The 27,497-nt window shown below is 60.4% G+C and overlaps 2 protein-coding genes across 6 annotated transcripts in view; one reads left to right on the top strand and one right to left on the bottom strand.

Annotated features, from left to right (window-relative positions):
• Positions 1 to 27,497, top strand: part of RBFOX3 (RNA binding fox-1 homolog 3) — a 132,842-nt gene that overhangs the window by 6,791 nt on the left and 98,554 nt on the right. For 2 of the 5 annotated variants that reach the window (XM_050981230.1, XM_050981226.1), the window contains exon 1: positions 24,672 to 25,073. The exons of 2 other annotated variants lie outside the window; for them this stretch is intronic. The gene's annotated coding sequence lies outside the window, so the exon portion shown is untranslated. Of the gene's footprint in view, positions 1 to 24,321; positions 24,458 to 24,671; positions 25,074 to 27,497 lie in introns of those variants that run through there. One more of the 5 variants, XM_050981228.1, reaches the window with a different exon arrangement.
• Positions 512 to 4,824, bottom strand: ENPP7 (ectonucleotide pyrophosphatase/phosphodiesterase 7). The gene is made up of 4 exons (XM_018918755.3): positions 4,380 to 4,824; positions 2,990 to 3,135; positions 1,588 to 2,208; positions 512 to 1,180 (listed from the first exon to the last, which is right to left on the bottom strand). Exons 1-4 carry the CDS (start codon positions 4,666 to 4,668, stop codon positions 512 to 514), a joined length of 1,725 nt encoding a protein of 574 aa, XP_018774300.3. The 5' UTR covers positions 4,669 to 4,824.

Below are 27,497 nucleotides of genomic sequence, written 5' to 3'. Positions count from 1 at the left end.
ACAGGGGACAGGACAGGGGGCAGTGGCAGGGTCCAAGAGGGTGCCCACCCCTTCTCTTCAGCCCAGCCCGTGCCCTGGGTGGTGCCGATGCTGAACCGGGGCAGAAAAACTCAGAGTCCTGTGTGAGGTGTGAGGCCCCTGCTGTGTCCTGCAGGGAGCGGTTTCGGGGGGCTCCACAGACCGGGGAAACCCGGGGAGACCACGCCCAAACGGGGCACGGTTTGCCGGGGTGTTTGCCCCCTCCGGGGGTCCTTGGGGTCGGTTACCTGGTGGTGGTTAGAAAACTCCTCCCCAGCATCCCAGAACGACAGCGAGTCCCAGCAGCAGCGGCAGATTCTTGGGATGGAGAGAAGGACCCGATCCTGCCGTGCCGAGAGGGCAGTGAGTGCCAGCCCTGCCCCGGGGCCGGCACCCACCGGTGACTGGTGACTGTCACCTCCTGCCACCCCTTCTGCTCCCTCCACCCGGCCGGGAGCAGCTCCGCCCCGCTGCCACGGTGACCTCTGCCCGGTTACCGAGCTCGGGGGCCAAGCGGCGGAGGGGGCGGCGGGGATGGGGAGGGGGGCACGGCCCGGTGCCCCGGAGCCGCTGGGCGGTGGCGGGAGCGGCGGCGGCCGCCAGGCGTCGCTGTTCCCGCGGGAATCCCGGCGGAGCGGAGCGCGCGCGGTGCCGCTCCCGGTGCCCAGTCCCGCCCCCGGTGCCCCGTGGCGCCCCCGGTGCCCAGTGCCGCTCCCAGTGCCCATTGCCACTTCTGGTGCCTGTTGCTGTTCCCGGTACCCACTGTCACTGCCGGTGCCTGCTGCCCTCCCACTGTCCCCCATGACTCCCACTGCTTACCATTGCTGCCATTGTCATTGTCATTTTCATTGCCATTGTCATTGCCATTGCCATTGCCATTGCCGTTACCGTTGCCATTGTCATTGCCATTGCCGTTGCCATTGCCATTGTCACCGTCGGTGGGTTCCCTCAGCATGGGCTTGGTGACCTCCAGGGAGCCGTCGTGGGGCTCGGGGGTGATGCTCAGCAGCTCGCAGAGGAGGGCGTAGACATTGACGCTTTCGAAGGGCTCCACCTCCAGCCCCTTCTTGAAGGCGGGTCCCACGGCGCGGAAGATGGTTTTCATGTTCATGGCCTCGTTGTCAAAGCCGTGCTCCCCTTTATTGAACTGGACCTTGTACCTCTGCAGGGGAGAGCAGAGGTGACCCCCAGCCCCGCTGCCCCTGCATGCCCACCTCTCCCACTGCCTGTGCTGCATTCTGCAGCTCCAGGGTTTGGTGGTCTGGTTGGTCCCTTTCAGCTTTGGGAGTTGATCTGTTGGTGTTAAACTCTGCAGAATCTGGAGGTGCCTCCAGACACCGCTCTCATCCTGCAAGTTCCCTCCCCTAAACATCAGCATAGCCAAATTTTGTTGTACTGAGGAGCTTCCAGAGGGAAGCTGCCTGCTGGAATTCCTGGAGCTGGAATTCATATCTGTATGTTTGGAGACCAATTAACACAAGGGCCTAAAGCTGGGTGGGTGCTGTGGGAGGGGAGGACTGAGAGGCACATCCCAAAGGACGGTAGGATATGCCTGAGCATGCACCTTACCCCGTGGATCACGTAGCCTGGGTCGCTGTACAGCAAAAGTGGGGTGATCCGGGAATGGTTGGCGTAGTGGAACCTCTTTGGGAACTCTTCCTTCTTGTAAACGTGCAGCTTTGGGTGGGCGCTTTTCAGGACTGAGTACACGTGCTCCAGTTTCCCCTCCTTTGGCACCAGGAGTCCGTTGGGTCCATAATCTAGGAGCTCGAAGTCGATGTCCTTGAAGGTGAAGTTGCTGACGGTGCGCAGGTGGATCTCGTCGGTTTTCAGCACGGTCTCCATGCCGTGGTCGGATGTGATGATGAGGTTCAGCTTGGACTCCAGGCCGCTTTCCCTGATGCGCTGCCTCAGGTAACCGACAGTTCTGTCCACCTGCGCGATCATGTTCTTCCTCTGTGTGGATTCAGGGCCAAACTTGTGTCCTGAGGAGTCTGGCTCCCCGAAGTAGAGCGTGATGAAGTCGAGGTTGTCCGCTGTGAACCATTCCATGACGGTGTCGATGCTCTGCCGCCACTTGGTTTCGTTGCTGTAGTTGAACAACGCGGGTTCCACCAGCTTCTTGTACACTTCTTCCTTTTGGTATTTCGCCTTGGTTCCAGGGAAGTGGATGGAGCCTGTCTTCAAACCCTGTGAGTGGAGGCATTCCATAAACTCACCCGAGCTCTCTCGGCAGCATCCTTCCATCTGTCGGTGCAGCCACCTCCTAACACCATTAGTTCATTCAGTCCCCAGTGTCTACCTCTGCCTCTAATGAGGTTTTCTTGCTCATTGCCAATTAAAAGTGATTAACTGAAAGCACTGCCCTTGCACCTTCACTGTGTTTTAACACCAGTTAAAACTTTGGAACCAGTGACCCACTTGCACCTCGCATGGGCCCTCCGCCTCTTGACCATCGAGACGTTAAGGTGTGTTTTATTGCAGTCAGAGGAGCCAATTCCACAGGTAAATGTGGGCAAAGGTCTTGGGCTGGGTTTCATGTCCTGCCTCAGAGCTAGCTGGAAAGCCTGCTGGGCTTGCTGCAGCTCCCAGGGGAGCGGCCCCTATCCCTGGCACCACCCACCTGCCCTGGATGTGCCTCGGGCTGTGTGGGGCTCCCAGGCTCAGGATGCTCCCTGAGGAACTGGCTGAGGCTTCTCTAAACAGGAACAGGATAACCTGCTTTATTAATGTCTTAATAAAGCTGAAATGCATCCATTATTTTTTTGCTATTTTTAGTAGAATGATCATAATTATTCCTGCCAGAGTCTGGGGATTTCAGTTTTTTGCTGGTCTAATTATCCCGACGTTCATAGGGAGGCTGGGATCTCACGGCCACTAGGGATCGTGGCTTGCCTGTAGCTTTTCCTGGGGGATGGCAGGTTGGATGGGTCCGTGCAGGGCCAGTGTGTTGAGGAGGTGCCACACTTGCCTGTCTCTGGGCAGTGATCCAGATGGGGAGGCTGCCGTTGTCCCACCAGCTGCTTATGCCTTGTGTGGTGTAGTAGGGCAGTTTCACGCCGGTTTTGGTGTCAAACCACATGTTATGGATCACCCCGTGGTTCTCCAGGTACCGCCCTGCGGGAGACATGAGAGGAGAGGGTGAGCCAGGCTGTGCTGGGGGGTCTCACCCCCACGCTGGGTGTGGGGCAGAGGGGACCTTTGGCCTCCCCTTCCTACCCTTGCCCTCTACCAGGTGGGGTCCTGGGGCAGGAGGGAGATGCTGGGGGAGTGCTGCTTCCCGTCTGGGTTAGGTGATGCCTGGTGGGTCTCACCTGGACCCGGCCAGGCACTGGCACCCCCTGCAGTTGTGGCTGCCCTCTGGGCACGGGCAGGTTCCCGTTCCCTGGGTGTATCTAATCAATCACACGGTGTTTCACTTAGTATCTGGGTGTATCTAATCACACGGTGTTTCACTTTCGCTGTTGCTCACAGGCTGCGAGGTTGGCGGGCAGAAGTTTCCGTTAGAAGGGAGAGATGCACTTTGACTCTCACATTTTGTGCTATTTTTATTATTCTGGTCCCGAAGACTGCGCGGTCCTTTCTGCACGCTGTCCCCATCCTCCCTCGTATTGACGCTGCCTCCCTGCTTTTGCCCATCAGCAGATTTCATTAGCATGCTCCACTCTTTTATGCCAAGGTTATTAATTAAAATCTTAAATAAGATTGGCTCCAAAATCGATTCTTCAGGAATTCCCCCGGTGCCCTCCTTCCAGCTTGACAATCTCCTCTCAGCATCCACTCCGTCCTCCTCCCGCAGCCTCTCACTTCCCCACATTACAGATTTTGTACTAATCTTCATCTTCTCCATCTTAACTAATGATTTCCCATGTGGCACTGTATCAAATGCACTACTGAAGTCCAGAAAGATTAAATTTAGAGCATCTCCCTTGTTTAAAATATAGTTTAACTTATCAAAGGAGGCTATTGAGTTAGTCTGGTGCTATTTACCTTTGATAAATACAGGTTCAGTTCATGGAATCCCAGAATGGTTTGAGTTGGGAGGGACCTTAAAGACTGTCCCATTCCACCTCTGTGCCACAGGCAGGGACACCTTCCACTGGACCAGGCTGACTCCAAGCCCTGTCCCACCTGGCCTTGGACATTTCCCTTGGGATGGGGAAATCTGTGCCTCACCACCCTACCAGGGAATAATTCTTTGTGTCTAGTTTAGATCTACCATTTCTGCATCTCTGTCCTTGTCTGCTCTGAAGCTCCATGTGCTGCTGGAGGTTCTGGATCCCTCCTGACCTCGTGTCCTTCCCTGGCCCCTGAGCCCTGCCCAGCCCTGCCCAGCCCAGCCCCCGCGGCCGGGCACTCACCGGTCAGCAGCGTGAAGTGGCAGGGGCTGGTGAGGGTGATGAAGGCAGGGCTCATGTACTTGGCCTTCACCCCGTCTGCAGCCATGGTGTCCAGGTTGGGGGTGTCCACGTCCTGGTCGTAGTTCCAGCGAAAGCCATCGAAGGACACCAGGAGCAGTTTGCTGCGGCCGGGCGCCCGCTGCAGGGGGATGCAGCTTCCCAAGGACAGGGCAGCAAAGAGCAGCCCCAGGGGCAGGAGCATCCTGATGGCCCAGAGCTGGAAGGGCCCAGGTGTGCGGAGAGCTCGCATTAATACCTGCAGGGTGGGACCAAGTTCGGTCCTTATCTAATCGTGCCTCTGCTGATCGGGTGTGTGGTTGGCTTCAGCCAGCAGTTGCTATCAGGGCAAGTGTCTCCTGTTTGTCCCTCTGCAATAGTTTATCTCAAAGTTCTTTCTGGGTCAAGCACCAAATCTGTGTCTTCCCTCAGCGGCGGTGGTGCTGCTGTGCGGTGTGTGAACAGGGAGGTTGGTGGTGTGGTGGCGGGATGAGAGCCTGCCTCCCCAGCCCACCATGGTGTCCTGTCCCCACTCCTGGCTCTCGGTGCCCTGCTCTGTGCTCAGCAGCTCAGCCTCAGAAGGCAACTCACTCCCCAGGACTGCTTGACCACCTTGAGATGGAGGCTCAGAGGCTCAGGGAGGGGCTTGGATTCACCCAGGGCTTTCCAGTGTGGCTTTGTTGAGCTGCTCACTGGAGAAGGAGGCTGTCCCTTGGATCCTGACCATGCATCAACCCCTGGAGATGCTCCTGAGGGTGAGCCCAGCTCTGAAGCCCCCGTGTCCCTCCGTGCTCTGCTGCTCTCCACGGGTGACCCTCATCCCCTCGTGCACTGCTGAGCCTCGCTGTATCAGCATCCCATCTTATCAATATCTGCTGGTTTATGGCTTCTCTGGGGTTTAATCATTACTGATGACTCGTTTCTCAGAAAAACTGAGTTTAAGGCTTTTGTAGAGTTATGTAACAGAGGTTGCCTTGGTTCCCTGGGCTCTGAACTCACAACCTTTATGTCTTTGCTGATCTTCCTCTGCTCAGGTTGCAGATTCATTCCTCGGTGTTTTGCTTCCTAACTGCCTGCCACCCTCTCCTCACCAAGCAGAGCTGTCTCCACCTGGTTTCCCCTGCCCTGTTTGGGGTCATTCTTTGGTATTTCTCCTCAAGACTGGGCTGAGTATATGAGTCTTAGGCACATGGGTTTATTCTTCCTGGATGGAATGACAGCCTCTTTGTAGTCCTGAGCATCTCAAATATTCCCACCTGGACTGGTTTGTCAGGGGGTGTTGGGGTCTCTTCCAGCGTGGGTGTTTCCCCGGTGTGACACAGGACAATCCTGTGAGGACACTGCAAGAGATCCAAGGCATCCCAGAGGGGACCTCAGGGCTGACACCAGCTGGGAGAGCAGCCCTGGACATTGGCAGGCAGTGGAAATGCTGCAGGCTGGGGTGGGTCCTGCCCTGAGCCCCCAGCCCTGAGCCAGCCCTCCTGCTAACAGAGGGCATGGGGCAGACACCCCAGCTCTGGTGTCTGCCACCCCACACTCCCCTCCCTCAGCCCAGTGTGCCTCTCTGCCAGCCCAGCACCCTCTCTGCCGGCCCAACACAGATGTTTACTCAAGGAACTGCGTGGGATGTTTACTCTAGGAATAATTTTTTATGTGCATGTGTTGCCCTGGGTTCGATATTGTCCTTCAGAGAGGACAGAGCCTCCCGGCAGCACTGAGGGTTTAAAGGGCTCATGATAAAGATGTTATCGCTTGCCAAGCTCAGGGCAAGTCCTAAATATTCCCTGTGCTGTTGTGAGTGGGTCAGCAGTCCCTGAGCCGCTGCTAACAGTGCTGATAACGTATCGTGTCCATCGGCTCCTCGGGGAGGGAAGCGATGAGTGAGGAGGAAGCACAGCGCCGGTCTCCGCGGAATGTTGGATGTCAGGAGTATTTCAAGGCACATTTTGATATCGGTATCTGGGGAGCACGAGGCACAGATAAAGAACATCACCTTTGGCCACCCTGCCTGGGGACACTGCGAGCTCCAGCTGAAGGGCTGATTTTGCACTAACAACGCCCCAGGCTCTGGTTCCGTGTGCGGATGTGCCCAAGGGGCCGTGGCTGCCCTGGACCCACCACGTCCTGCTCGGCATCCTCTGGAGCCCCAGCTCCAGGCTGGTGGCACCAATCCTGCATCCTTGGAAACACTGCTGAGAGCAGGCAGGGAGCTCCAAGGGCACCACAAGCTGTCAGCCCAGCTGTCCCTGCAAAGGCCTGCTGGGGCTGACACTGGCCATCCTGCACCACTTAGCTCTCTGAAGAGTGATGAAGGGGCTAAAAATAGGGAACATGAGCTCAGTGGAACTGTCCTGCTTGGTGTCCCAGCCTGTTTCCAGCCTTTGGAAGAAGTGATGTGCTGAGCACCCCACGGGCAAGTCTGCAGCTCCCTATGGATGCACGGGCAGTGTTGGGGCAAGCGGCTGCTGAGCACCAAGGACAGGATAACCTCAGGGTCAGTGTCACTAAAACCTCTGCTACGGCATAATGCTGCCCCAGGAGCAGAGCTGTGGGGGTCTGGGGTGACTCTGGGGGGTGTGTGGAGCTGTTGGGGATGGGATGCACCTGTGCAGGTGCATGGTGTGATGGGTGTGCACCAAGGAGCAGGGCAGCACTGCCAGAGCGTTGGATGGAACCGGGAGCAGCCCTGGACTTGGCCCGAGCCCTGAAGCAGATGGAGGGAGGAAGGTGCTCCAGCCAAGCTGCTTGGAAGGGCTGGAAAAGAGGAAGGAGATGGGAAAAGAAGCTTTGAGTGCTGTGGGGGGCTCTTCGGGCAGGAGCTGGCTGCCAGTACCCGCAGGCAGGAGTTTGACTCCTACCCCTGAGCTGCTGCCTTGGTGCCCGCAGGAGCCGGTGTGGGAGCTGTGGGGTGTCCCGGCAGGCCCGTCCGCGGGGCTGGACTCGCTCTCCAGCGTGGGGGTGACTGAAGAGACCCCCGAAATGACCCCTTACCCTCAGCCCCTGCAGCGAAGGGTCGGGCAGCACGGCACTCGCGAGGAGCCTGCTGCGGGCCGGGGGAAAGCTCGGAGGGACCCTGGGAGGGACCCCGGGAAGGAACCGGGAGAGACCCCGGGAAGGAACTGGGAGAGACCTCGGGAAGGAACCCGGGAGGGACCCCCCGACCCCCCCAGCGTGGCCGGTCTGGGCCGGCAGGGGGCGCTGCGCGGCCGCGGCGGGGGCGGGAGAGGCCGGAGAGTCCCGGGAGCGGCGGGGCCGGGATGGAACGGGGATGGAGCGGGGATGGAGCGGGGGATGGAGCGGGGATGGAGCGGGGATGGAGAGGCGATGGAGCAGGATGGAGAGGGGATGGAGTAGGGATGGAGAGAGGATGGAGCAGGGGATAGAACGGGGATGGAGCCGGGATGGAACGGGGATGGAGAGGGGATGGAGCGGGGATGGAGAGAGGATGGAGCGAGGAAGGAGCCAGTGTCCAGAGCAGCAGGAGGGCTGGGAACACCTCCCGGGGTCAGGGGTGAGATTTCACCCCAGTGGGAGAAGGGAGCCCACCCCGGTGGGGATCACGGGGTCTGATGGAGCCCGGGGAGGGTCTCATCTCCAAGGCTGAGTCACTGGCAGCGTTGTCAGAACCCCAGAGGTTGTGCCCACTTGCTGTCTGCCTTTCCTAGCGCTAAATTTGCTCATGGGCTGAAAATCAAGACTCCCTCTTGAGGAAGCCCCGTGCGGGGACTCAGCCGGGTGGCTCCAGCCAGTGGGACACTGGGCACTGCTCAAGGCTGGGCAAGCCCTGATGCAGCAGCAGCTCTGCTTACCTGGGCTGGTGCATTCCCCTCCTTCTCGGGAGGGTGAGCTGTTCCACGCTGAGAGTGAGCAGTGCTGGGCTCCTTGGGGAGCGATCTGGCCAGCAGCCAAGGTGAGGAGAGAGAGAAGGAAGAGAGCAGGGAGGAAGACTCTGGTCTCGCTCTCTGCAGCCAGGCGAGGTCCCTGGCTGATGATGAGGGGGTCGGGTCCCATTCCCTGGTCACTGCTGCTGAATGCTGGTGGCAATTGCCGGGGCTCAGCCTGGGCTCCTCCTCCTCTCCTCGGTGGGGTCTGAGCCCTGTGGAGCAGAGCAGGGTCAGCCTTGTGGCTGCAGCCTGGCTCTGCCCTCCCCCTGGGACCCTTCCTCTGCACTTGGTTATCCCGGCATCGACGGCTCCCCCGGGCCCGCAGCTCTGCTCAGCTTCCTCAGCTAATGGCTGTGTCTGCCTCCCATTGATCCCAGCTGCAGAGCCCATTGATTAACTACATTTCTTATTACACTTAATGGTATTTTACTCCTCTCTGTGCTTCCCTCGTGTCAGCTGCTCACCCTGCTCCTGTCGGGAGGAGAATCCCTCTGCCCAGAGAACTCCTGCTCCACGCTGGCCCTGCTCTCCTCCCCCCTGCCACCACCCTGGCTGCCCTTCCTCCTGCTCTCCCTGGTGCCTCTTCCTCCTGGGCCAGGGCAGTGCCTCTGACTGCTCTCTGCCCGTTCTGTGCTCCCTGGGCCCTGCTCCCATGCAGTTCCTACGAGTGGCACAGGGTGAGAGGCCCTGCCCAAGGCACTGCTTTCTTCCCTCCCCGACACCTCCACGCTCACCACATGCTCCTTGCTCCGTGCCTCACCTCCTTTCAACTCTCCTGCATGCATCATTCAAAAGCCATAACATTATTTGGCATAAAATATTTACTTAACTGAGCTTTTTGCAAATATTCCCCTCCATTATTTTCCCTCCTTTTGGGAGCAGACACTGCTTCTCCTGTGCTCTCAAATGGCTTCTCTTAAATAATACAGGAAGAACGTATGAACGCCCAGTAGCCTTTTCCTTCCTCTTGAAATACCCATAAATGTAACAGTGTCACCAATCCATTAGGGCCCCACCAGGACTCGGGAACACCCAGCAGCCCTGCCTGCCGAGTCACCTCGCTCTGGGCCTGGGACAGGCAGGGAAGGTGTTCCAGGAGAGAGCAGAAATGCAGGGGAAGGTCTGACACGGTGCAGAGAATTAATATTAATTAAAGAATGCTCCTTTCAGAAGGGACAGCTGAAGCTTGGCACAGAGAGTGCAGGAATGAGCATTCCCAGTCTGGTCCCCACAGGATGCTGGGACAAATGCTGGGAACAGAATTCCCTCCAGCAGGGAATTGGCAGGTTCTGGGGAGGCTGGCCTGGGGCACGGGGTGCTAGGGACACGTCCTCTCGTGGGCAGCAGGATGGGCAGGTCCTAAAGAAGGGGATATGAAGTTGTAGGAGCCCCCTGGAGCCATCCATCTGGAGAGGCTCAGTGGGTCTCTGCTGTCCTGGGCAAAGGTTTGTGGTGTGCTTGGGCTTTTACTTCTGTTTTCTTCTGACAAGGGGAGCGGTTTGGAGCTGGAAGAGAGCAGGGTTGGGTTATGAGTTGGATGAAACTTGCCCATGAGGGTGCTGAGGCCACTGGGGAGGCAGGGATGGAGCCCAGGAGCTCTGACCTGCAGCCAGGACCAGGCTGAGGCAGCTGAGCACTCACAGCGCTGCTGCTCTGTCATTCCCAGCTCGGGACCCGGCTCCGAGCATCCCCGGCTGTGCCCGGGGCTGGGCTGGCCGCAGAGCCCGCTGGCCCCAGCTCGGACCCGGCTCCGAGCATCCCCGGCTGTGTCCGGGGCTGGGCTGCCCGCGGAGCCCGCTGGCCCCGGCTCGGGACCCGGCTCTGTGACACCGCTCAGGTTTCAGCATCCCGTGCTCCAGGCAGGCGAACAGCCCGTCCCTGTAATGCGGGCAAATCCCGCTCCTGCGGAGCCGGTAATTGATTTCCCTGGCCGGCGCTGCCGCCCGTGGCTGTGCTGACACTCGCTCTCCCTGCCCGCGCTCCCGTCAGCGCCTGCGACAGCCAGATCCTGAAATTATTGATAAACACTCATCGGGACTGGAGCCTGGGAAATTGCCAGCAACCCCAGCGGGTTTCTCTCTTGCCAGCATCATTTTTCTTGATGACAGCATGTTCCGAACTTTGGCAGGGAGGGGACAGGGCTTCCTGGTAACTTTTTTTGTTGTTGTTTTATGCGTTGGTAGTTTTAAAAGATCCCTGCAATGAGCAGAGTGGAGACGCTGGGGAGCAAATGCCTGTGATTATCTCTGTCCTCCAGCCAGCCCCACAGAGAGCCTCGCTGGGCTGGATTCTGCTCAGGGCTGTGCTCTCACAGGTCAGCCCTGCTCCTCCATCCCGCTCAGTGCCTCTCCAGGCTCAGCAATTCTTGATTCCAACTTCAAGGACCCCTGTTTCTTCCTCAAGTCCTCTGCTCCCGCAGATGTTACCTGCAGGGACATCAGGCCGGCTGGTGTGGGCAGGAGCAGGACAGAGGCAGGACAGTCCTCATCACCACGGAGCCTGCCTGCTCTGCCAGAGGGCACAGCCCGCCTGTCCCAGCTCCCCGGGCTGGCCCCATCCCGATCCCGCCCAGCCCCTGGGGCCGTGCCGGGGTGGTGTCGGTGCTGTCCCGGCCCACACGGCTCACCGGGATGTGTGAGGCACTTTGGGTCTCCCCCTGAGGCTCCTTCTGGAGCTCGGAGCATTTTTCCCTGCAGGCTCTGCTAATTACTGGGAGGCTGTGGATCAGGAGCAGGGGGAAGTGTCCTTCTGTGGTCCTGGCACTAGAAATAATTGAGCCATTTTTCACCTATGGCCAATCTAGTTCTGCCCACGTCTTGATTTTTCTCTTAATCGCTTGGAGATGCTGTTGCAGCCCTTGGATTCACAGCCACGTCCAGGGCTTTTCAGTAATCGCCTGGATTTTGTACTCTCTGGCTGGTTTCTTAGTTTGTGCTGCACCTCCTCGGGGCGGAGCTCGCTTTAGCCGGGCTGGGTTCACCTCTGTGCCGATGTTGCCCAGCCCCGCTGGGCAGCCGAGCCCGGGCGGTGCCCGCAGGACCCGGGCGCTGCCGGGGCGGCTCCGGGGATCTCGGGATTCCTCGGGGGCACATTCCGGCACGGCCCGGCGCTCCCGAGTCAGCACAGCGCTTGTCCGGGAATTTGGGAGCCCAGGGCACCGTACAGCAGGGTCGGCACGGGAGCGGCTCTCGGGAGGCGGCCGGGCTCCGGGGGTACCCGCTGCCCCCACCCAGCGCCGTGCCAGGGCCGTGCCAGGGCCGTGCCAGGGCCGTGCTTTGCCGTGCCAGAGCCGTGCCAGGGCCGTGCTTTGCCGTGTCAGCGGCTGGCCAGGCTGGGGCAGTGAAGATGTTCCCGGCGAACTGAAAGGTGTGATTTATCAGTGCTGGTCTCCAGAGGCTCAGGGCCTGTCAGGCACCAAAGAATCCCATCCATCACAGTGGGGGGGGGGTGAGCTGCCTCTTTTTTTTTTTTTTTTTTTTTCCCATGTGTGTTTTTGGCCATTTTATTTCTCTGTGAGTGCCGGAGTTGCGAGGGGGAGCAGTGTGAAAGGCAGCCCAGGGCATGGGGGCTGGGGAGCCCTAGGGATGGATGGAGCCTCTCTCCTTCCCTGCATTGTGGAAATCTCTCCCCTCTGCTGTGCTTTTTGGGGGCTGCAGCCCGTGTGAGGTCTCCAGACTGTGCACAAAGGCTCAGCTGTCCCCCCCAGATTGTCCCTGTGTCCCCCGTTTGTCTGTCTGCACACGCGTGTGTACATCTGTGTGCCGATCTGATTGTTTGCTTCTCTATAACATTTTCTTTTCCCAGTGTTTATGGGCCATGGGATTGGAAGTGAAGCAGCTACTTAATTGCTGTCAGGCAAGGAGACGGGTTATAAAGTTGCCAAGGGAGAAAATAGCTCACTCTGGGGTAGATGCAGGGGAGCAGGGCTGATGAGAAGAGGAGGGGGCGGGAGGCCGGGGGTGGAGGAGATGAGGAGAGAGAAAGAACAGGAAGGGATCAGCCGGCAGTGGAGGAGCTGGCTCAGGAAAGGAGCTGCTGGGGAGGAGGAGAAAGGCCAGACAGAGGTGTGCTGGGCAAGAGCCAGCTCCCCTTGGGGAGCCTGCTGTGTCCCCCGGGATGGTGGCATTTGCCTTCTCGAGTCACGAGTGCGGCTCCTGGAGCACTTCACAGAGGGAAAAGAGGAAGAAGGAATCCCTCCTGTCCTCCCCATCCTCCCCGCTGCCGGAGCCTCCTGCTGCCGCTCCAGTTCCAGGTTCTTTGCTTGCAGCCCTCTTCATCTGCATCTCTTTCTTGTTTGCTTCATTATCTGCCAGTGTAACCCTGCACCGTGTCATCCTCATTGCAGAGCTCCTCCCTCTCCCTGGTCTCCCCCTTCCTCCAGCAAGGACTCCCTTTCCCAGCTCTCAGTCTCAGCGCTGCACATAAAAGCGCCCTGATGGCCACGGCGTGATAGCAAAGACAGAACTTAATTTCACAGCATTTTCATATAATACTCCATAAAACTGAACAAATTTGCTGGAGTCCAAATGCATCTCGTTATGCAAAGTCGTTGGAAGGGAGCTTTTCTGTTCGGGGCCTCGGCGCTCGGTGAGGGGATGGTGCAGAAGAAGGGAAAAATAATTAATTAGGTGCTGCTCTGGATCAAAGATCCTGCATTGCAAGGCACATTAAATAAACGCCTGGCTCATGAATAAAAGCTGCACCAAGCCCCGCACAGAAAGCCTTCAGTGGAGCTGAAGGTGTGCATGGGGAGGTCTCTGGCCTGAGCCTGTGCCCCAGGAGGAGGAGATGGAGCAGGGCAGGAGAGGGAGGTGGATCTGGGCGTGGAGGGGATGGATCCCAGGGTGCTCAGCCAGGCAGGGGAGCAGGAAGCCTTGAGGAGCAGGCGTGAAGTGTGGCTTTGTTCCTTGGCATCCCCCGTGTCCTGGTGTGGGCAGCAGTGCTGGCCCGAGCTCCCCTGCCCCGATGGATGGCAGTGCTGCTCCCACGGCGGGCCAGGGCAGGGCAGGGCAGGGCAGGGCAGGTGGATTGAAACTGCAGCAGCCACGGGAGAGGAGAGAGCTCGCTTCACTTCACACTGTTAATTAATCTCCGAGCCAATGAGGATGCTCTCATCTGGTCTTTACTTAATCCATAACCCAGAAATCCTCAAATTATGTCATTTGTTCAATACAGATGAAATTAATTACTCTGGGAAATAGGCAACAGGTTGCAATTCTGAGTTCCCTATCGCGTAATCGGCTCGGTGCAGCCGCGGCGGCGGCGGTGGGAGCGCCTGCGGGGCAGGAGGGCTGGGCAGCGCCGGCTGTACCCCTGCCGCCGGGAGGGAGCCCGGGCTGCCTCCTGCCGGGGCTGGGGAGGCTCTGGGATCGCGGGGGTGCAGAACCTGGGCGGTGGTGGAGATGCCCCCCCCCAGCCCCCTGCTCCTTCCCCATTTACTGCCTCTTGCTGGGGTGTCAGACGCGGCTTGCAGGGCTCCCCGAGCACCCGAGGGAAGGACTCCCCTCAGCCCTCCCAGCCCCCTGCCGGCTCCCCTGGGCTCTGCAGGATGTGTGCCCACACCCCTGGCTGAGGCACCAGGGGCAGGCTCCTCCTCAGGCCGGGTCAGAGGAGCTGGGCACGGAATTGCAGCATTTCCTCATGAGTGCAGTCGTTGTGGGAGCTCAGCACCACCAGGATCCTGCGGGGAGCACTGAGGGTGATTCCCAGAAGTGTCAGAGACACTCTCACATCCAGGGGTGCTCCGTCCCCTCCGTGCCCTGCTGTGCCCATGCCAGGGGCTCTGAGCATCCCCTGGCACCTCCCAGAAGGGCTCCAGTGAAGGACGAGTCCCTGGGCTGGGCTGCCTGCACGGGGGGAGCCATCACCCCCTGTCCCTGCTCACCCAGGGGGTTCCCTGACCCCTTCCTGGGGGGAAAGCTTTACTGTGAGTGGTTAAGGCAGCTTCCAGCTCACACACAACTAACAGAAAGAGCCGTTGTAACAAGAAATCCATAGTGGTTGTTTGCTAAAATGGCTGTAATGAATTGAAAAATATGACAAGCTGATCCAGGCAGCTGCTGGGAGGTGTCAGGGCCCTCAGCCCAGCTCTGCAGCTCACCTGGGCCACCCAACACTGCAGAATCCTTTCAGAGGAGAGAAAAACCAAGTTTCTCTCTGTGCTATCAATTTAAATAAATTACCTATTACATTAGCTGCACTTAAAGCAAAGCAAGAAATCAATCCCTTGCCTCGGCTGCTCTGAAACCCTTGGTTTGCACCGTGAAAGCTGTGATTGCCAGAGGTGCCCGTGCCAGGAGTGCCTGGCACTGGGGGCTGTGTGTGTGGGGCAGTGTCGGGGCACTGCTGCCCTGGCCGGGGCAGTGCAGGTACCCTGAGGTACCCCCAGGTGAGTGGCAGCCCCGTGCCAGGCTGGCAGAGTGCAGAGGCTGGGCTGGCTCTGCGTGCCTGGGCATTGGCACCTCGGGGCTGCCCAGCCCCAGGGCAGCTGCGGGGGTTGATCCTGGATTGATCCTGGATTGATCCTGGATTGATCCTGGTTGATCCTGGGTTGATCCTGGATCCCCCCAGCCCCAGGGGGTGAGCAGAGACAGAGCCTGCCCAGCGGGCAGAGGGGTAAGGCAGGGAGGGGGACCAAGGGCAGGGATGGGTGCAGGGAGCAGCAGGAGGCAGGGATGCAGGCAAGGATGCAGGGATGGATATAGGAAGCAGAAATGTGGGCAGGGACCCCTGTGGGAGCTGGGCAGGGCAGGATCCCAGAAGGCAGGGCAGATTTCAGGAGCAGCCTTTCAGACATGGCTGTTCCCTTTGTTTTTTTCCTGCTGAAACTGCTGCCTTGTGCAAAGCTGCTCGAGCTCCTCAGATAAATTAGCATCCAGGGGATTGTTTTCCTCTACATTTTGTGCAGTTGCATAAGAGGGAGGAACAGAGGAGCCCAAGGAGCAGATTGCTTTGTAGGAGCGTGAAACAGCCACAGCCAGAGCCGCTGCCCCTCCTGCTGCCAGAGCTGGGTGAGGCTGCGGGCTCGGAGCTGCTGGAGCTGGGTCACTGGGCAGGACAGGAGGGCAGGGGCTCTTCCCTGCGTGCCTGGACATCTCCTGGCCGTGCCCAGGTGTGCCAGTCCGCAGCGTGGCCGTGCCCAGCAGCAGCACAGTGCCTGCAGACAGCCCAGCCCCGGCCCTGCTGCCAGGGCAGCCCCTGCCCGCTGCTGCTGCTCTGCCTCCCGCTCCGAGGGGCTGCGAGAGCCCAGGAAGCCCCAGCGGGAGCTCTGGGGGCTCCCCGGCGAGGGCCGTTCCCAGCACGAGGAGGAGGAGGAGGGGGAGGAAGGTGTCAGTATCCACTCAGCTGCCTCCCCCTGGCCCGACCCCATCGATTGTACCGATCCCAGCGTGAGGAGACGTGCGAGGCGATCGATGGCCCTCAGCCCTGCCAGCCAGGCACGGCCTGATGGTTTGGTTTAACCCTTCTCGCACCCCAGTGCGGGTCCCCGGGGCTCGGGGGCTCCTGCCCTGGTCCTGCCCGCCGGGCTGGGCTGCAGATGCATGGCTGGCTCCTGACCTGCATCGTTCCCTGGGAGCCTGGCCCACCCCATCCTGCCCGCCTCTGCCTTCGGCTGACCTCCCTGGGGGATTTTCCCGAGCCTGAGCAGGGGAGAGGTTCCGATGGGCTTCCCAGGCAGCACCGCCGAGCCGTGGCCTCTCCGGCCCTTCCCAGGGGGGTCCCGTCCGGGGTGGGCTTGGCTCAAACCCCGGCAATAACCCCAGCGTTATCGCCTCACCTTCCCGTAAAACCCCGGGAGGAGCTGGAAATGGGCAGGGGCGGGATGAGAGACCCGATGGGGCTCGGACTGGCAGGAGGGCAAAGAGAAGGGGGAGGGAGGGAGGGCAGGGGCTGCGGAGCTGCCGGCGGTGCTGGGGAGAGGAGCCGGCGGGGAGGAGGGAGCTGCGGAGCGCCGGGGGAGCGTGGTGGGAGCGCTTTCATAACCTCAGCCAGAGTGATTTTCTGAGGCACAAGTGATGGAGGTAAATAGGATTATCTCACAGAAGGGACCAGTGCAATAATAAACATCTATCCAGCACCGCCCCGGTGCGGAGCGGGGCTGCGGGGACAGCCCCGAGCGGAGCCCGGCAGGGGCGGGAGCGGCACCGGAGCCCGTTCGGGGCACGGGGCTGAACGCGAGCCCCCGGGGCGCGGATCCGCTGCTCCTTGGGACCTGGCCCGGCTCCCCGGCTCCTGTGAGTGCAGCGCCGCGTCCGCGCCGGGCTGGGAGCGCGGGGGCTGCTTTGGGCTGAGCCGATGCCCTGCTCGGTGGGGAGGGTGCTTGCAGCGGTGGCTGCGGGTCCTGGGGCGGCACCAGGATGTGACCAGGGGCGGGCAGAGGCCGCGGGTCCCCAGCCTGGATCCCTCGAGGGGAGGGACCCGGCAGGGCTGTGCCGTGCCCTACCACTGCCACCGAGGGCTCTGCCCTGCCCTGGCACTCTCTTCCTCTGTCCCAGAGCCCGGGGGGTGCCCGGCCCCGCTGGGCTGGCTCTGACAGAGCCCTGCACGCAGTGTGGCAGCGGCAGTTCTGTGGGGAGGGGAGCAGAGTGCTGGGAGCCCCTCCAGCGGGCAGGGCACGACAGTGACAGCCTGGGTGGGACCGGGAGAAGCAGTGCTGGGGCTCTGAGGGGTGGGACAGCAGCCCGGGTGGGACCGGGAGAAACAGTGCTGGGGCTCTGAGGGGTGGGACAGCAGCCCGGGTGGGACCGGGAGAAGCAGTGCTGGGGCTCTGAGGGGTGGGACAGCAGCCCGGGTGGGACCGGGAGAAGCAGTGCTGGGGGCTCTGAGGGGTGTGGTGGCTGCAGGGGATGCAGTGCTGGGCCCAGGGGCTTCTGCTCTCCACAGGGATCTCCTCGGGACGCTGCAGGACTGAAGGCACAAAAGTGTCCCTTGACTTTGTTACGGTGACAGTCTCAGTCTCCTCGGGCTGGGAGAGGCTCTTTAGCCATATTAACAACCTGAGATCTGATGGGAAAGATGAAATAACTCAGTCTCCTCCCCACCACTCACTTGAGATTCTGACAGAATTGCCACAATTAGAAAAATTCACCTCGAAGCTTCAGCTGTGAAGGACCAAACCATGAGGAAGTGTTTGGCCCAGAGGGAAGCAGAGGAGGAATTTCAGCTGCCTCTCATCTTTCATCATTTGCCTTCTCTGGCTCCTATCTTGGCAGCCCCAGTATTTTGCTTTGTCTCCTTCAGGTGACTAATCATTAGACTAATTAGTTGCTAATCAATGTTTAATTAAAATGTAGCGGTTAATTACTGGGGGTGGTACCGCAGGTTGACTATGAAGTGTGATGGAAATATTTTTAAGGGCAGTTCCCAGGGTGCTGTCCTTGTTCTTGGCTCAGGGCTGCTCCAGGCTCCCCTCCCCTGGGAGCTGCAGGTGTAGCACACCTGGGACAGCTCCTGGGGTGGGTGGCTCCCGAGCATTCCTGACACTTTCCCGAGGGGCAGCTGGGGTGGAGGAGCCTGGGCAGCTCTGGCAGGGCGGGATGTGGAGGATGTCACTGGCATGGAACAGGGAGCAGCCAGAGCAGGATCCCAGAGCCCTGCCCAGGGCTGTGAGCCCCTCACCCTGGGAGCTGTGTGAGCATTTGGGAGCTGCTGAGCGTCTGTCCAAAATCCCAGTGCAGGGACGCAGCTCCTGTTCTCCTGCTGAGCCTCTGGCTGCTCCCACAAAGCCCTCGGAGAGCTGAGGCCAGGAGGGATGGAGGCAGGGAATCGTGCCGTGCCAGAGCCGGGAGGTTTGCATGCTGGAGCCTTGGAGAGCAATGTTAGATGTCCATCAGTGGTGCTGTGTGGGTCAGCCAGGTGTGCTGCCTGCAGGAGCTGCCTCAGCTCGGCCCTGGTGGGGAGCATTAATGAGTAATGCCTGCTCATTAACTCGGCAGCTCTCCCCCCTCCCTGTGCCCGCCTGGGGCAGGGGCTGCTCCGGCTCTGGGGGCTTTGTGCCAGCTGGGGGCACCGTGTCTTCTTCACGGCTCTGAACCCTTGCAGCTCCATCGGGTGGGCACCTGAGGGAGGGGCAGGGACCCCCGTGCAGGAGCTGTGTCCCCTGCTGGGTGCTGAGCGCTGGGGACAGGCGCTTGGAGGGTGCTGTGCTTGTGCCAGTGCCACCATTTGCATTCTCCCCGCTGCTTACATCCCTTATTTCACTTCACTTGTCATTTTATGGCTCGCTTTAATGTCTTGAGAGCAGACCCACAGCATAACAAGGTCTGGTGCTGCAGAGGGTCCTGCGGCAGACGCGGTGTCTCCATCCAGCTGGAGACACCGAGCACAGCGACTGTGCCTCTGTCTGGGTCAGGCAGTGGGGTGTCTGTCACCTGGGGAGGAGCAGGGATCTGGTTTGGGGGAAAACAGTCTTTTTTTCTCCCCTGCTAGCTAGAGGAAGATGCTAACAGTGGCCCAGGGGTTGGGTGGTTCGGGTGGTGACAATGCAAGGAACAAGCTATGTTTAGAAATAATTGCTTTGTCTTTCACAGAGGTATTAGTGCCTCCATGCTGGCAGCTACAGGAATTAGCTGGAAGTTTTGGTGACACAAATACAGGAGCAAAATTATTGCTACTTATCATCGCTTGTGTGTGTGTGTGAGGGGAAGGAGGCATTGCCAGGGCAGAGAGAGGGAAGCAGTGAAGCAGAGGGGCTGGAGCTGGGGCTCTCCAGCACAAGGCTGGCACATCTCTGGGGGGGAGCCCAGCCCTGGTGGCTCTCGCTCCACCAAAGGGATGCTGGTTTTGTGCCAAGGGGTGTGCCCACCCCTGGGGCAGTCACAGGGCACCTGCAGCAGCAGCCCTGGGGAGTGGCACACCCTGCAGCCGCTGGGGAATCCTCAGTGCTGGCATCCTCCTGCAGTGATCCCCTGGTGCTGACCCAGGTGAGCAGCACCACAGGTGTGCACAGCCAAGGGGAGGGTTCCCTGTGGTAAAATTCTGCTCTCCTGGATCCTGGTGTGCCCCATCCAGGCTCCTCTTTGGACAGAGGAGCAAACTGGGGGGCTCAGAAGTGGCACCGGGTGGCAGTGCCAGGCCACCAGCCAGGGCCCCTGGAGATGTGGGAGGAGCAGGAGCTCCCTAGGGAATACATGGTGCATGGCAATGGGGGGATCCTCCCTCGGAGGAGGCCCAGAGCCCCTCGGGAGGCTGCTCTCCCTGGTGGCAGAGCTGCTGCTCCGTGGGGAGCACCCGTGGCTCTCCTCTGTTTGTTTCTCCTGGCTCCAGGAGCGCCGTCCCTGCCCTGTCCCTGCCCGTCCCTGGCAGCCCACTGCCCCCAGAAGTAAAGCTGAGTGTTTGGGAGGGACGGATCTCTGATGAAACAGGGCCGTTCATGCTTTCAGATATGGAATTCCATGCAGAGTATTAAATAATTTCCTCCTCAATGATCCCGGTAAATTGAATTAGCTCTTGTTCCCCCGACAGAGCTGTCGCTGCCATCGTGAGGCGTGGATGAGGCTCGGAGGGAAGGGGAGGAAGGGGAATGTCCCTGCCTTCCTGGGCCTGTCCAGGTCTGTCCCCAGCACCAGCTCCTGCTCCTCCTCTGGAGTGAGATCCCAGCTCTGGCTGCTGCCGGGGTGAGGAGGGAGCTGGCGCTGGAAGCCCCTCTCTGTCTGCTCTGCCTGGAGGGAGCAGGGGCTGGGAAAGAGCCTGGGGAAAACCAGGGGGGCTCTGGGTAGCTGTCCAGGGCCTTTTCTTTTGAGAGCTGGGTCCAGGGGGGAGGATGGGAATCACACGAGTAGTTCACCTTCAGGAGATGTGTTTGCTGTGGTGATTTTGGTGTTGCTGGTGACTGGGGCTTTTTTCTGTGTATGTGATGTTTGGTTTGTTTTTACAAGTTTTAGAACATCAGAGCAAAGAGGGAAAAAAAAATCTCTTTGCGAAGGAAGCAGCTAATAGTGGGTTATAAATGTGTCTCTGGCACGGTTCATTAGCTGCCATGACATATTGAGGGCTGGGAGCGGTGTGATACCAGCAAATCAATTCCAAATTTCATCTGAGGAGGAATGTGGGGAGGCCAGATCATGCAACATGTTACCAAACATTCCTTCCCAGCCGGAGTGGAGCTGCTCCTCTCTCCGGGTGCTGCTCCTGCTGGGCTGAGGCGCAGAATGCAAAATAAATAAATAACCAAGGATCTAATTTACTGATGATTAATTTGCATAATTAGTGCTGTGTCAAATCACTTCACCGAGGTGCAAGGCACACTCTGCTGAGGTGTTTGCATGGACATCTTCGCAGGTTTCCCCCAGCTCACCTTATTTCACATTTAACAATCTCCTGAGGATGTCACTTGGGCATTGATGGGATTTCAGTGTCGAGGGGGATGTGAGAGCTGGGGGTCTGCAGGGCCAAACCCCTGCCAGCCTTCTCGTGCCCCATCCTGGGGCTGGAGCAGTGCCCTGCCCTGGAAATGTGTGTGGCAGTGGGTGGCTGCGGTCCTGGAGCCAGGGATGAGCTCAGCTGTGGGCACAGAGCTGCCAGCTCTGGCTGCTGCCAGCTCCCTGGAGAGGGGCAGCGAGGTGGCAGCTGAATCCTGGCCATTCCTCATCCACTGCTGCTCCCCTGGTGCTCCAGGGATGCTTTGGGAAGGGGCTCAGGGTGGGCAGCCAGGGATGAGGCTTTGGCTGGGGGATCAGTGCAGTGGTGGGGCCCGGGGTGGTGCCTGGGAGGGGGCAACGGTGCCCGAGTGCTGGGCAGCACCCACTGCTGCGTGCCCCTCGCTTTCCAAGGGCTTTCTTTGCCTCTTAGCGGGGCGGTTTGTGTCCCCGAGTGCGGCCGATGCCGCAGCCCTGTCCCTTGCCGCCAGGGCAGTCCCAGCGGTGGGACCAGCGGCGCTTCCCCCGCCCTGCTGCTCTCTCAGCAGGGACCTGGGGTGCGAGCACAGGGCCGGCTCTGCGCTCCTTCCCTCCCTGGAGCGGGGAAGCAGCTGTGGAATGCCGGCAGGTGAGGTGGCCGTCATGCTGTAAATCCGTGGAATGCTCTAAAGCACGCAGCGCTGCGGGCAGCCCCGGTCACAGCCCTGCTCCTGCTCCCTGTAATGGATATCAGATTGTTCTCCCGATCTTGGCATTGTTTCAATAATTGACTGATGCAGCGCAATGTTCACTGATTTAATAAGTTTGTTAGTGTAATAGAGGCTCAGGATTTCGCTGTTAATGTGCAGTGACAATTGCATTGTAGATTTGCTCATTATGTTACATAACTTCGCTACAAAATCTATCGGAAATGATGTTTAAAAAAGCATTATTGCAGAACCCATCAGCGTGGCTCTCCCTGCTCCTCCCACGGTGCTTTGCAGCCTGAGTGTGTCTGCCCAGTGCCTCGCTGGGGTTGCACGTTCCGCTTTGGGTTTTTTGGGTCAGGGCACCTGACACTTGCCAAGAAAACAACCCCGGCCCTTGCCATGTCATCCCAGCTTCCCCACTGCGGTCAGGGCTGGTGCAGGTACCCGCTGTTCTGGCAGCTCTCTGGGGACAGCTCCAGCTGGCACCGTGCCCCCGGCCCGCTGCTGGGACGGGCACTGGCAGGTGAAGCCCTTGGCAGGTCCGGGCTCGAGCTGCCAGGGCTGTGCCAGGGCTGTGCCAGAGCTGAACCCGCTGTAAACCTCCCCTTTCTGGGCAGAGTCCTGAGGAGGGGCTGGACATCCTTGGGCACCTCAAAGCTGAGAGTGCCTGAGAGCCATGGGGGGATGTGGGGGCTGCTGCCTCATTGTCTCCTTCTCTCCCTGGTGCTGAGTGGCCTCTGTTGCCTTGGGGAGGAAATTCCAGGACTGGCTGCCTGGCAGTGCCCTGGCTCAGCCCTGGGCCCTGAGGGGATCCCTGGAGCTGGGGGACTCTGCATTCCCGCAGCTGTGTTCAGGGAAAAACCCAGATGGAGCCACGCTGGCTCTTGTCGTGTCTGTACTCCAGCCATAGCTCTGAGGAAAACCTTGTCTTCCTTAAAGATAAAACAAATCCCAGCAGCAGGAATTTAAACAGCTCTGACTGCCTCCGAATGGAGGCCCTGATGGCAAACAGGCTGTGAAATCGGCCAAGAAGAAAGGAAAACCATCTTTTTCCCAGAGTAATGCTTGTTCCCGCGGTTCACACCCAGCCTTGCAGGGGTTTGTTGCCTTGTGCCGTTTCCAACGGCTGCTCTTCCCTCCGCTGCCGCTCTGTGCATCCTCAGCCATTATCCCCGCCTGCTCCTCCTCCTCCTCCTCCTCTCCCACGGCCGGGAAGAACACTCCTCCGCTTGCCCTCCTGGAGATCCCCGGGCAGGCTCCCCCGGAGGGTTCCTCCGCGGTGCTTCCCGCCCGGCGGTCCCGGTCTCGGTGCCGGTGCCCGGGCCTGTTCCGTTCCGGAGGGCTGCTCAGCAATGCCGGCACCCGAGCCCGCTCCGCGCCCCTCCCGCGGCGCCTCCCAAGCGGGAACCGGTGTGCGCTTCCAGGAGCGGATGGATGGGATGGATGGGATGGATGGGATGGATGGGATGGCAGCCAGCCGGGACACGGCTGCGGAGCTCGGGGTGCGGGGAAGGTTTGCAGAGCTGAGCTCTCCCGCATTCCCAGCTCCTCGTTCTCCAAATCTGCTGCCTAAAGCATCTTCAGCCTCAGTGAAGCGTGAGGAAGCGGCACAGCGGGGCAGAGCCGAGAGCGGGCCTGGCTGCCTTTGTCGGGAGAACAAGGCTGCCGCGGCCCCGAGGGCTAAAAATACCCGCGGATCATACAAAATAGATGTGGGGATGGGTGAGGCGCAGCCCGGGTGCTCACGGTCCTCACTCACGTGGTGGCTCCTCATAACCCTGCTGGTTTTCTCCAGAGTGGGCTTCAGAGCCCTGGGGAGGGAAGGGGAGCAGTGCCTGGTTTGGGGGGCTCTGCAGGAGCCTGAGAAAGTCTCAGAGATGACCCTGTGCTAAAGTCATAGCAGATAACTTCCTGCTCAAGCACGCTGTAAATATTCCAGATATTTCTCACGAAATAGATCTTGAGGTGCTTCACCACAGTTTTAACTATTGGGAACCACAAATAAATCGTTTGAGCCGGGAAAAAGTGCTGAGCCCCTTCCAGGAACGCCAGCAGGAGCAGGTCACTGTCACAGCCCTGTGACATCCCCTAGGCCGGTGGGGTTCAGGAGGTTTGGCTGCCAGAGCTGCTCCCGGCTCTCTCCTGCATGGAAGCTCCCGGTAGCGAGCCCAGGAAGGGGCAGAGCAGCTCCGCTGACAGCCGGGCTCTGCTCGGTCCGATAGCGCAGGTCTGCCGGCTTCCCAGGGGAGGAGATGAGCAGCCGGAGAGCGAGAGAGCCGTGAATGCCAGAGGTCTGCTCTTGCATAACACCCCGGGAAGCTTCCAGCTGCGGTGGGAATGCCCGGATCGCTGCCCGGAGATCCTTACATGTGATTGAAAGGGGAGAAAGGGTAAGGGGCTGAGACACGCACGGAGCTTTAGTGAGGCTGGGGGATGCTCCAGACCCGCATCCTGCGGGCTCCCGGCCCCGCCTCGCGTTTCCCAGTGGTTGCAGTGAGGATTGGAAATCCCCTTCCCCGCTCCCGTCCTGCCAGGGGCTGACGCGAGCCCGGGCATCCCGCCCGGTGTCCCGGTGGATGCACGGCGATGGAATCGGTGTCCCTGGTCCGGCTTGTCCGAGGGTTTTTGCTCCTCGCCACGAGCGGGGCCGCAGCGCCCGGTGCTGCTGAGGACGGGGAGGGACCGGGAGGAAGCCCCGGGCAGCCCGCTCCGTGCCGGGGCCGCTGCTGGAGGCTCGTTTTTTGGGGCAGAAACCGACAAAACGCGGCTCTTTTCCTGGCGCAGGGGCGAGAGCGTGTGCGGAGCGGGCAGAGGGTCCCGACCCCCCCATCCCGCTCGGGTCTTCCCGCAGAGGGAGGGAGGGAGGAGACCCCGGGCGGGGGGCGGCAGCCGCGGGGCGGGGCCGGGGGCGGGCGCGCGCGCTCGGTGGCTCCGGTGGCGCGGGCGCAGCCGCGTGCGAGGCGGCCCGGTGAGCGCAGCCCGGAGAGCCCGAGCCAGCCCGGAGAGCCCGAGCCGCCGCCGGGCCGCCCCGGTCGCCGCTGCTCGGGAGATGCCGCTCGGCGGGCGGGGACCCGCGGCCGCCCTGCGCCGCCGCGGCGGGGACGTCTGAGCGCGTGAGTTACCGGGGGCGGCGGCACCGGGGAGGGGAGCGGGGGGGCGGCAGGCGGGGGCGGCGAAGTTCCGCCGGGGCGGCTCTGGGGAGGGATGCCCACCGGGAACGGGCCGCAGCGGGAGGCGCGGCGACAGCCCCGGGGCGGCGCTGCGGGAGCGCATCCCGGGGGAAGGCTGGCGGCTCCCGGCGGAGCGGGGGAGGCCGGGGTGGCACCGTCCACCCCGGCATCGGGCGGTCCCCGCTGCGCTCCGGGATCCGGTTCCGCGGCGGCGCTGCCGGAGCCCGTGAGGGTTCGTGGCTGAGCCGGCCCGGCCAAGGGGCCGACGCGCGATGTGCCAGGGGCCCATTAAGTTTGTGCTAAGGATTCGTTATGCCCCTTAATTAGGGACAGCTGCTAACAATAACCTGGCGCGAGCGGTCACCACAGCCTCCCGGTGAGGGTAATTTGTAGGAAAAAGTCGGTTGAGGTGGAGTCTGGATAAAGGAGGCGAAAGAGAGGGTCTTGGGCCAGTTGTGGGGCAGAGTCAGGCAGGCGAGGCCGCTGTCCCTGGGCTGCTCTTCTCCTGAATTCCTGCCTGTCTCCAGGAATTGCGTTGCAGGACGGGCTCCCTGTGCAGGTACGTGCGGGGCTCGTGTGCCGGGAGGGGCGGGTGCATGGCCGAGGCCCCTCGGGGGTCACCTGGGCTTTGTGTGTGGTGCGTGTGACCGCCCGGTGCCGTTATCCGTGTGGAAGTGCCCAGTGCCATTCTCCAGCTGTTTTCCTGGTTCCTGTGCGTGCCAGGAGCTGCTCAGCGCTCACAGCGTCACCCCCGAGGGTGTCAGGGCACGCCTGAAGCCAAGAGCCGCGGTGTGGGGCAGACCCTGCCCGGGCAGTGCCCGGAGCTGGGGGAGCAGCCTGGCACGGCGTTGGCAGCGCTCGTGTGTGCAGGCGGAGGGATGGGGGGAGCAGGGATTTCTCAGCTTCTCACTCCAGCGAGCGTGACATTAACAATCCCAGCTATTTTCGGCTGCTTTTGGCGAAGCTTTGGCACTGACTCGCTGCCTCCAGCGATGCCTGGCGCTGGGGCAGGGCAGCTCTGGCTGCTGCGTTGTGCCCTGGGGGGCACAGCCCAGGCTGGGCATAGCTCACCAGTGGTGAGTGCCCTGTTCATTTTCCCTTCCAGGGTGCCCGTCATTCTCTGGGGTGTCTAGAGCTCGTGGTTCAGCTCTCAGTGCTTTGGGGGTGCGTCCTGGTGCTGTTTGCAGTCTGGTCATACCCCGAGCTGGAGGCCTGGCCGTGCTGGGTACAGTGCAGAGATGAAGGCACTCTGCTTCCCAAACAGCTTCCTGTTTTCAGGCTAAAATGGTCGAGGCTTGATAAAGCCTCACAAAGCAAGAAATTAAGGCTGTTTTTTCTGGCTAACAGATGGAGAAAGAGCCTGGAGTTGCTAATTTTCAGGGAGGGCTGATTGCAGTGGCTGGGGCTGGCAGGGCTGCCTGGGCCTGGCTGTTGGTCGTGGCTCGTTCCTGGCTCTGGGGAGAGGTGCTGAGGCTCTGTTTGTTGGCTCACAGAAAATCCTGAAGAGTTTTTATTTCCCCCCACCTCCTTTGGAGTGGTCTGTGTGGCTGTTTGGCACGGCAGAGAGCCCTGGCACAGGGCACACAGCCGCAGCAGCCTGTGAACCTCTGCTGGCTGCTTTTGGGGACAGAGGGGCTGGGAAACCCCAGCCTGGCAGTGGCAGCTCCTGCTCCTCCCTGGCAGCCTGGGCACGGTGTGGGGACAGGCACTGCAGGACTGAGGTGCTGAAGGAGCTGTCAGTGACAGGCACCTCCCTGGGAGCCTGCTTGGTACCAGGCTGGCATCTCTGCTGGGCACCCTGTGCTTGGTGGCAGGGCTGTGGCAGTGCCTCTCCTCCTTTTCCGCTGCTCCTGGGCAGTCTGGGAGGTTTTAGGATGTTTTAGGATACTGACCCTTGCTCTCTGCGATGCCTCCTTTGGAAAACCCCCTCTGGCAGCCCTCGTCCCCAGCCTTGGTCAGCAGCGTGCCCTCCACATGCTCCAGGCTCACACAGCCCCTCTGTGACAGGGGCTGGGCATTTCCCGTTTCCCCTTTCCCTGTTTCTCCATCCCCTGTCACTGGAACGTGTCGTTCTGAATTACCAGGGTGCCATCCCAGGCGCTGGCACGGCTGGGCAGCCTGTGCTGGTGGCAGAGCCTGTCCCTGCACGCAGCTGCTGCTGCTTTGCCACCCTGCCCTGCCCCGCAGGATTTCTCTGTGCCACCCAGGATGGCACAGTTGAGTTCTTTTGCCCCATGGCAGAGGGGATCTCCCCAGCTGGAGGGGGGAGTGCACTGGTGGGGCTGAGCCAGCTGTGCCCAGGCACTGGGGGGGTGAGGGTCCCCTCAGTGCCCTCTCCAGCAGCTTGGGCCAAATTCCTGCTTTGGTGGGTGAAGGCTCTCAGCTGTGCATTTCTTGAATTAGTTTGTCAGTGCAGCTCTCAGCTGCTCAGCTGACGGTGGATAAATCCCTCTGAAGGTTATTGAGATAATAAAAGGCATGAGGGAAGTTCCGTAATTTATTTGAGTTCTCTTTTAATTTACAGCCTTACGGGGTGAGAGCTCAGTGGATAATGAGTCCTTCTGGCAGATCTGCTCCTCTCCAAGGGCCGAGGCAGAGAAAGGGGAGCTGGGGGGAGGTGTGGGTCAGGGCCAGGTGCAGGGGCTGTGCTGGAGGTGCTGCAGTGGTGGAGCTGCAGCTGAGGCTGTGCCTGGAGCTCCTTGGGCACCAGCAGGGAGCTGCTGCCAGGCCAGAGCTCTTCCATGGGGCTGCTCCATCCCTGGCTGGGCTGGGCTGCTCGCTGCTGCTGACAGAGCTTCTCCTTCCTCCTCCTCTCGCTGCCCAGGCTGCTGTTGGTGCTGTTCCAGTGCTTTCTGCTGGAATCGTTGGAGGTATTTTGGGATCCATGTTCCTGCAGGTTAATTGACAGGCTGGGGTACCAGATGAGGAAGCAGAATCTGTCCTTTTGTTGGTTGCTGAGTCTCCAGGTGTTTTGAGCCCCGAT

This window comes from Serinus canaria, chromosome 18 (genome assembly GCF_022539315.1).
Source record: "Serinus canaria isolate serCan28SL12 chromosome 18, serCan2020, whole genome shotgun sequence".
NCBI lineage: Eukaryota > Metazoa > Chordata > Aves > Passeriformes > Fringillidae > Serinus > Serinus canaria.
This window is presented reverse-complemented; position numbering and strand designations above follow the sequence as displayed.

Bases quoted from the DNA above. Each gene is read 5' to 3' on its own strand.
- ENPP7 (XM_018918755.3), bottom strand. From the start codon at position 4,668: ATGCGAGCTCTCCGCACACCTGGGCCCTTCCAGCTCTGGGCCATCAGG. The intron at 3,136-4,379 runs GTGAGTGCCCGG...TGTCTCCCGCAG, and splicing joins CCACTTCACGCTGCTGACCG to GGCGGTACCTGGAGAACCAC. The intron at 1,181-1,587 runs GTAAGGTGCATG...TCTCCCCTGCAG, and splicing joins CAGGCTACGTGATCCACGGG to AGGTACAAGGTCCAGTTCAA.